The sequence below is a fragment of the Leucoraja erinacea genome, chromosome 17 (genome assembly GCF_028641065.1).
Source record: "Leucoraja erinacea ecotype New England chromosome 17, Leri_hhj_1, whole genome shotgun sequence".
Lineage (NCBI taxonomy): Eukaryota > Metazoa > Chordata > Chondrichthyes > Rajiformes > Rajidae > Leucoraja > Leucoraja erinaceus.
In genome coordinates, this window is record NC_073393.1 from 43,451,119 (window position 1) to 43,460,769 (window position 9,651).

General features: G+C 37.7%; 1 protein-coding gene across 1 annotated transcript in view; it reads left to right on the forward strand.

Annotated features, from left to right (window-relative positions):
- ap1g1 (adaptor related protein complex 1 subunit gamma 1) overlaps positions 1–9,439 on the forward strand; it is a 137,678-nt gene extending 128,239 nt beyond the window's left edge. Inside the window, exon 23 of the mRNA XM_055649065.1 lies at positions 3,035–9,439. Coding sequence (XP_055505040.1) covers positions 3,035–3,136 — 102 coding nt within the window. The 3' untranslated portion in view covers positions 3,137–9,439. The remainder of the gene's footprint in view (positions 1–3,034) is intronic.
- The last annotated feature ends 212 nt before the right edge of the window (positions 9,440–9,651 follow it).

A 9,651-nucleotide genomic window follows, 5' to 3' on the forward strand; every position in this document is an offset into this window, starting at 1 on the left:
GGCCCGCCATCCGCTCGCAGATTGGATCCTGGCCCCTATGCAGAACAAAGTTGCCGACCCCTGCATTTGCTCATGAGGCTCAGCCAGAGAGGATGAGCAGAGGGTAGATGGTAAGATAAGGCAGGGTCTTTTTTGTAACTCCTCTTTGGTATTTGTGTAGAGGAGGTGGCAGTTAGAGTACTGGTATGCTCCTCCTGGGGGATGTGGGAAAACTATGAGATTTCCCGTAGCCCTGAAGACTGCAAGTGTGGGAAGTGTGTCCAGCTGTAGCTCTTGACTTACAGCATGAGGGAACAGGAGCTGTAGCTAGATGACCTCACGATTGTCTGGTAGAAGCATAGAAAAATAGGTGCAGGAGTTGGCCATTCGGTCCGAGCCAGCACTGCCATTCAATATGATCATGGCTGATCATCTAAAATCAGTACCCCATTCCCGCTTTTCCCCATATCCCTTGATTCCTTTAGCCCTAAGAGCTAAATCAAGCTCTCTTGAAAACATCCAGTGAATAGGCCCCCACTGACTTCTGTGGCAGAAAATTCCACAGATTCACAACACTGGGTGAAGTAGTTTTTCCTCATCTCAGTCCTAAATGGCCTACCCCTTATTCTTAAACTGTGACCCCAGGTTCTGGACTGCCCCCAACATCGGGAACATTTTTACTGCATCTAGCCTGTCCAATCCTTTAAGAATTGTATATGTTTCAAGTCAAGAGAGTTTGTCATGTGTTCCAGATAGGACAATGAAATTCTTGGTTGCTGCAGCACAACAGAGTATTGTAAGCATAAATACATAACAGTTCAGTGTGTCTATATAGCATAGATCATATATACACATAAATAAATATGTGTATATAAAATCCATAAGTTATACAAGATATCATCTCATCCTTCTAAATTCCAGTGAATACAAGCCCAGTCGACCCATTCTTTCATCATATGTCAGTCCCGCCCTCCCGGGAGTTGACCAGGAAAAGGAGTAGGTAGAGAGTTCAGGAATCCCTTGTAACTATTCCTCTCAAACAAGTATACCGTTTTGAATACTGTTGGGGGCTGACCGTTCATAGGAAAGCAGCAACAGTAGGAACATTAAGGTCTATGGCACCAGACCTGACACTGGGGTACAACATTTCAAGAGTTCAGAGTCTTTCTTTTGAACATCACAGAGGACAGACAGCGATATAATGTTAGGAGACTCACTAGTCGGGATAGATAGGAAGTCCTGTGGCAGCAACATGGACTCCAGGATGGTGTGTTGCCTCCTTGCTACTAAGTTGCCTCGGGGCAGCTGCAGAACATTTTCAAGGGGAGGGTGTGCAGCCAGAAGTCGTGCTGCAAATTGGCACAAATTACGTCAAAAAAGAGATGTGCTCATGCAAGGTTAAAAAGCAGGACCTCAACACTTGTGACCCAGAGATTAATCCCAGTGCCAAGTGTTAGTGAGGGTGAGAATACAAAGAGAGGAGAGAGAATGCGTGGCTGAGGAGTTGGTGGGGAGGACGGGGTTACAGATTTTTGACCCATTGGGATCATTTATGGGACTGTGCGAGGGACAAGATGTTACAGGAACCTGAGGAGCACCTTTGAAGCAGGTACAATTACAACACATTTGGACCCGTACATGGATAGAAAAGGTTTAGCCCAAACATGGCCAAATGGGACTAGCTTCGATGGGTCATCTTGGTTGGCATGGACGAATTGGGCCAAAGGACCTGCATTCGCCACCCTTCAGACAAGGTCTGAGGTTGCACTTGGCCACACCCTGTGGAATTATTCACCTTTATGTCCTTTGAAGCTGCCAATGTGTCCTCTTTGGTCATTTGTCTATATTCTAAGACATCAAAACTCCTTGCCTTAATTCCTTAGCTTCCAACAAATTCACCCATATTTTCTCTGAACCGTCAGAAGTTGAGGGGAAACCGAATAGAAGTATTTCAAATTATGAGCTGGGTAGATTGGAAATGCAGTCAGAACCTTTTTCCCCAAGGTGAAAATGCCCGGCACTGAAGGGCATATTTGTGAGCTAGGAGGGAGAATGTTTCATGGAGATGTATGGAGCAAATATTTTACTCCTAGGGTGGTGGGGCCTAGAACGCATTGCCAGGATGGTGGTGGATGCAGGTACAATGGTGCAGTTTAAGAGGCTTTTGGGTAAGGACATGGAAATGCAGGGAATAGAAAGATGTGGATCATGTACATGCAGATGAGATTAGATCAGCTATGCTTCATATTCTGCAAAGACATTGTGGGCTGTGCTTCGTTCTGTGTTGTTCCATGTTGTCCTGCTCTTCTCTCAAACATGTTTCTGTAATGGCCATAATATCCCTGTTCCCCAAGTCAATCCCTACCATGAGTTTGTTTTCCATTTCAGCCTCTTGCAATGAAATGCCACGGTCTAGGTTCATTGATTTCAGAGTGAATAGCCGAAAGTTTCCATTTCAAAAATTTCATTTGAAAATTGCCAAGAATTATATGTATATATTTACAAATTCTATTTGCAAATTTTCTCTCCTAAATTTCAATTCCCTCCAACTTTAATTTTATAAAAAAACTTGCCTTTTCCTGATGCAAGACCTTCAATTGTGCATCGGTTAAGCAATGATGCCTTCTCTATTTGCAATTCAGTTTGATTTTTGCTTTAATTTAAAAAAATGTAATGATGGATTTGGATGACACTAGCAAGTCATAATTTTTGTCCATTCGACGTATTGTGCAAACAGCCGTATTCTTTCACAATCACTATAAAGCCACATTGAAGAGTCTAAATCATAGATCAAGGTGATGTTTCAGTGAATGATGCTTAATTTACTTTCGGTAGTTATAGCAAGTTCCCAGTCAGTGTTCACTACAGATAACAAGGGTATGTGTGTTCATTTATTCTCCTTATCTAAAAGATACCAACCTCATTGCACAGTTTTGTACCTTTGCTATGTATAATAATTGAAGACTCGCCCTCTGGGTTGCTGATCAAGTACCAGTCATTGCTACTTAGTTCATATTTGTTTGGTAATGATGGTTAATTTTATCTTTGTCCCTAGCAACATCTTCGTATGAGGATCAAGGTGACATATAACCTCAACGGATCACCGGTGCAAGATTTAGCAGAAGTAAATAACTTCCCCCCTCAATCGTGGCAGTGATTTTTGTTTTTGGATGGCAAGACCCCTCTTTTCCACCAATGGATTTTGGTAAATCATTAGGAAGATCGTATCCTAAGCGTGCCTCCATGCACATCTTAATGTGTCCTGAATGTGGGATACAAAAGTAATGAACAACTCTGAGGATTATCATGCCTACAATTGCTATTGATTTTTCGAAACCTACCTATGTTAGTCTCTATCAACATCAAGGTCATTGTTGGCGTATCAGCTCGTGGTATGCACTACACATTGTTCCTGCTTTACGCTACTGATCTTTGCAGAACAGAACTTAGAACAATTGCACAGATGTAATCCACTTAGTGCTACCCTAGAGTCAATAAACGTTCAGTGGGTTTACAAGATTTCGGAGTCAAGATAGCAAAAAGCTATCATTTGTCTCTTATCACTCACATTTATTGGAAATTGGAGTAGACAGCGTTATTGCTTGGTGGGTTCTATATCGTAATAATTTTCACATTCCAGAATGGATTTTTCATAATAAAATGTCCAATGGTCTTCAAAAGCATTTTTGCCCTTTTAACGTTTACCTGCGAACGTTATTAATGGAATGACACTCAACCAAAAATGTACTCATAGTGGTGGGGGGGATTGCTGATGCTTATTCAGCCAGTTCATTTGCAGAATTTTAATAATGTGCTAAATGTCTATGACGATCGATATTTAGGGCAAGAACCTGAAGTGAATTATTATTATCCTGATATGAGAAACAATATCATTTTTCAAAAACATCATTTTAATAGCCTGTATGAGTCAGCACAAACTAGGTGATTTGATCTGCACTGAAAAGAGATTAGCAAACTTTTCTACTCATCTGAACTGGAATTTATGATTGATATTCCTTTTTTTGTTTAGCAACTTGATTATTTCTGTCAACAAACTATGTCCGTAAAACCTTAGCTTCATCTCAAAATCCGATCCATTTAAAATCAAATGACCTGGTTTTATATATTTCTTGGACAACTTTATGTATATCATGAAATCATGAAATGCCATTGTGTACTTATCATGTAACTGTTATTTTCGACTTAATGTTTGCATATTCGACTTTAAAAATGGCAACAAAATGTTTCTGTTGTAATAATATATTATAATCCTTATTTGTTGATGGGTATCCAACAAATCTTAATCCATGAATCCTTTGAAAATAAATTAAAATCAAATCAGTTGTGTTTTCAATTGCATAGACTTAATTGTAAAATGGTTCCTTGATTATCTTTACAAATTGATTTATTAAAACAATGTGGGATTAAGAGAAACTTGAAACATTTGCAATGGCTCTCCAAATGAAGAGTAATTGCAATACAAGTCGTGACCCAACAAAGAATAAGCATTGAAGCAAAATGCCGAGTGAAAAATCATGACCTTGCTTATGGTGTAAAATTTTAACTGGCTTATCACATGTAAAAAAAAAAAAGTGTCATTGTCCAAAAACAACAGATCACCTGCTCTGAAAATGTTACTTCTACTGGCCATTATATTTGATATTTTAACTGGTTGGATGGGATTCAGAAAAAAAGGATATTTAATTTTTATCACATAGAAACATTGCATAGTTTTTGACGTGGTGAATGTAGTTGGTGATATATTTACTTGATGCTCTTGCCCTTAATGCCTGCATCCGTAAAAATGAAACTCTTTCAATACATGTTACAGCAAAGGCAGGTTACGTTTTTTTTAATTTAGGCTTCCACATAAAAGATGAATGCCAGTGCTTTTTTTTGTAGACAAAAAAGTGCCGGAAAGCAAATGACAGTTCCTGCAACGCCAATGGCTGCTGTATATCACGCAACCTTACCATTTGTAACGGTGCCGGTATGTCGTACTGGCGTGTACTGATTCAAAAACAACATTGACAACTGTTCCTGGTCTCTTAAGAATATTAAAACTTAACTTTTATGTACAGAGTTGTAGACTTGCAGTTGCAGTGTATTTTTAGTTTAGTTTAGAGATACAGCGCGGAAACAGGCCCTTCGGCCCACCGGGTCCGCGCCCACCAGCGATTTTCTATAAGCACAATGTGAAATGATCATTTAACAAGTGTACTCTGGTAAATGAAGCTTGACTACATTCTGCTTTCTTCATGTAAAACCCAGAAATTAATTGAAAGGAATAATGCATTATTTGCTGTTATCCCTATTATAGTGAAAATAGCAGGTAGAATTGCAAGTTATCACAATTGTTAGTTTTGATACATGAAATCATAAGGCTATTTCATTCTGATTTTAAAGTAAAAGAAATGTTGATATTGCTGGGGATGCTTTGTCAGCACCTGTATGTTTAAATTTATGTGTAGGAGCATTGAACAGAGAACCATAATTATGGATTGTTATTATCTTCAGACTTCATTTTGTTGGTAGTTAATTGACAATTTCAGATAACTTCATTAGCTCAATACCTTAATCAAATGCCTGTGCAATCTCCATTTTATAAATTCTGTATCATTTAAAAAAAAAAGATTATATCAAGTTATCAGTCATGGAGTCATACAGCATGGAAACAGCCCGATCCGCCCAGCTTCCCACGCCAACCAACAAGCCCCGTCTACACTAGGCCCAACTGTCCATGTTTGGTCCCTATTCTTCTAAACCTATACTAATACCTGTCCAAATGTTTTTTTAAACTTTTTGATTTAACCTGCCTCAGCAGCTCTGACCGCTCATTCAATATTATCAGGGAAGCAAATCAACCACCACCCTTTGTGTAAAAAAAGTTGCCCCTCAAGCTCCTATTAAATCATGTCTTGAACAATCTCATCCAAATCATTGATATAGATGCCAAATAGCAATGGGCCCAGCACTTAACCCTGAGGCACACCACTGGTCACAGGCCTCCAGTCCAAAATACAGATTTCCACCATTGGCCTCTGCTTCCTCCCATGAAGCCAATTTTCTATCCAGTCAGCAAGCTCTCCTTGTGATCTAACCTTCCAGAGCAGCCTTCAGAGACATGCGGAACCTTGTCAAATGCCTTGTTTAAATCCATACATACAACATCTACAGCTTTGCCCTTGTCAACCTTCAAACAGCTCAATCAGATGTGTGAGACACTGCCAAGTACATTCCCTGATCAATCCTATCACGTATGTCTTCAGAATGCTCTAGTAACTTTCCAACCACAGATGTTAGACTCACTGGCCTATAGTTTCCTGCGCCAATCAACTCGAGTGAGTTCCTGTCCAATACCTTCAAAGTTGGCCTTGTCCATTAGTAAATTTACATTATTTAATTACCTTACATTTGGAAAATTGCATTGTGTACAGTTTCCCAGTAAGATGGAAATTGTTTTTGGAATTTAATAAGGTAAACTGTTCATTGTCCACTTAATTATTTAAATGTATCTATAGGAGATGTGGTCATAATTGTTCAGCCATTAAGTAATTGCAACTGTGTAAGAAGTGTGATTAGGCAAGGTTATTAAATCCACTCCCCTCCCCTGAATAGGTACATTAATTGCTGGGTTATGAGCTCTTAAAAGTCCACATATGTTTTAAAAGACTTGCATTAAGAAATCTGCACAGATATTTACAGAATGCTGACAGCTATGTTAAATGTTGATGGCAAATACTTTAGCACACTGTAGAAATTATTTTCTATTACAGACCAGTGCATTTAAAGATAAGGCTTAATATTAAAGTAAAATTAAAATGTTGCATTTGTTGGAAATCTGAAATGGAAAATATTGGAAGTACCCAGATAATTGGGCAGAATCTGTGGGGAGTTAAAGCAGTTTTGGATCTGCGATCTTTCATGAGTCCCAATTAAAGTCATAGATCTAAAGCATTAATGTTATTTAGTTAGTGTAATTTAATAACTTCCTGTTGGCAGGGATCCAAATGCTTTCTTAATCCATAACAAGGATATTAATTGTCATGCTTCCAGTCCTTTTATTTTTGGTTTGAGTGCTCCATATATTTTTCAACCAGTGCAGTTTATCTCAACAGAGTATATAGCAACTGTAGGCGACACTAGTGCAGCTGGTAGAGTTGCTTCCTCATAGCGACAGAGACCCAGGTTCAATCCTGGACTCTGTTTCTTTTGGTGTGGAGCTTACATATTCTCACTATGATTTTTTTTTCCAGTTTGGAAAAAGACATGCTGTTTGTAGGTTAATTGGCCTCTGTAAATTTGCCCCAAATGGATGTGAAAATGAATGGGCGATCAATGGACTTGGTGGACCGATGGGCTTGTTTCCATGCTGTATCTCCAAACTAAACTGAATTGGTGATATGCTAGAACCTCAGCTATCATATGTTAATGTGTGTGTGAGGAGAAGTTAAATAACCTTTAGTTTGTTTGTTGTAATCATGGCATTGTAATTTTCTTTGTTTCCTTATTATATTACTACATGAGGTGAACTGAACATGATCGTGAAATTGAATGTATTGGCTACAGATTATGACCACTCCACTTTTTTTAATGTAATTAACAATTCATTTTCCTTTAAGCAGAAAATATGGTATTTATCAAAACTGGAATATTTTCAAAGAATGCTGACTGGATATGATTTTAAAATCCTAATTTTGAATTGTAGATAGGCCAGGAAGATGTGTATACATTAAATTAAAATTCAAAATATTTTCATGAAGCAATGTGGGAAACATGGAGCTAGTTTGGGCAGCATCTGTGGGCAGTAAAATAGTTGTTCGAGCTGTGACCTTGCTTGAGTCCCAATGTTAAAGCATTAATGGTAGTTTTTTAATGTTATTAATCTGATTCATCATAGCATAAGATTTTTTCAAAATATAGCGATTTGAGTTGGAAGCACTGGCAGGTGTAAATATTAAAATCAGTGGAAAGGAGATGCAAGCACTCCCATGCAGTTGTATAGAGACTTTCATATGAATATTAGAAAAATGTATAGTGTCAAATAATATTTGAAGAGGGGACAGTTTAATTAAATATTTGTATTATTGAAGTCTGCTGGAGGTGTTTAAAATGATGTCGGTGGTTAAGATTAAGAAATCAAACAGACATTTTGACTACTAAATTAAATTCCTTTCATACACTGTGCAATAAAGTTGAAAAAATGTTGGTCAGCATGTTTTAAGATTTTGTTGATCTACTAACATTTGTTTTTATTGCTTTGAATGTGTGCTGAGAGCAAGAGATTGCTGGTTCTGCACTTGCACCTTTAAGGCTGTACAGCCTTCATTTTTGAACCCATAGATTTGCTTTATCAACACTTCAAAGCTCAAAGTGCAGCCTTCATTTTGTTGCTGGATCATAGATGGCAAAGTGTTTTGAGTACTGGAGAGATTTTCTAAATCATGGCTTTCATTCATATGGTGTAAATGTTCACTTTATTGTGGGACTGCTTTAATAAATTTCATGGATGCATCCAAGAATTTCGAGTTGGGTTAAGCATAAATTAATACATATGAATTAATTGAATTCTTAAGTCTTATGTTATCTGCCAACACATTAATTACTGCCAGATTAATATACTTAAATTGATGATCAGTGCAGAAAATTGATTTTGCAAAGATGATTCCTCATTGCAAATAATTCATGCAACAGACTGCTATTATGCTGCATATTTTTAATTACCAAGCCATTTTGCAAATTGACCTCTTAAGTGAGTATCCTTCCTTTCAATTTAAAGGAAAGTATGATTGTCAGATTATGGAGGAGTGCAGTTCCACTTTCCTGCTATTCTCAGAAGCATTGCAAAAATTGAGGGGTGAATGCTGAGGGAAGCTGACTTTGAGCATAAAAGTTGCATTGATTTGGAACTAAATGTGTAAAATACAGGTAAAGTTATCTAATGTTGGGGACTTGTTTAAACTATCCGTATCTAATCCAAACCTTTTAAAAAATTGTTTGGAATTCTGTCAGGGTGCATGATTTTTTTGTGTAAATAGCCTTTTTCATATTTGATTTCTATTTCCTGATACATTTAAAGCAAATTTTATTGGGGAAATTGAGCCTGCAGTTTTGAAAGCTGGCATTCCATTGTTCTACTGCATTGTTACTGTACCACATGGTGCCCTGCGAAAGATGGAATCTTCAATTGCATCAAATTTTTCACTTTTTCCATTTCATCAGATGTGCCTCGTCTGTGATTCTCTATTCTTAACTATATTGTAAGTTTTATGAAATACATCTATCATTGGGAAAATAATTACTACAATTATTTTTGAGATATTGTACAAAATGTCCATTGGTCTTGAAGTGGATGAGACATAAAAGTTATAAACACTTAACTGGGTCATTTTAGATTTGTATGTTTTGTCTTTTGGGTTGCAAAAATTGATCATTGACTAATAAAATATACAGAAAACTCCATAGTTTTTTGCAGTGTTTTATTACTAGGATGCGTAAGTCTAGATAACATGGTTACAATTTATCTTTGTTGCATTTGCTGGTTATGTGATGAATTTTAGAACCACATCCTAGCGGGCAGGTTTGCTAATACTTCACGGGAGGGTTTAAACTAGATTGGCGGGTGGTGGGATCTCCTGCAGGGCAGGGGCACGTGAGGGGCTAGAAGTTGGT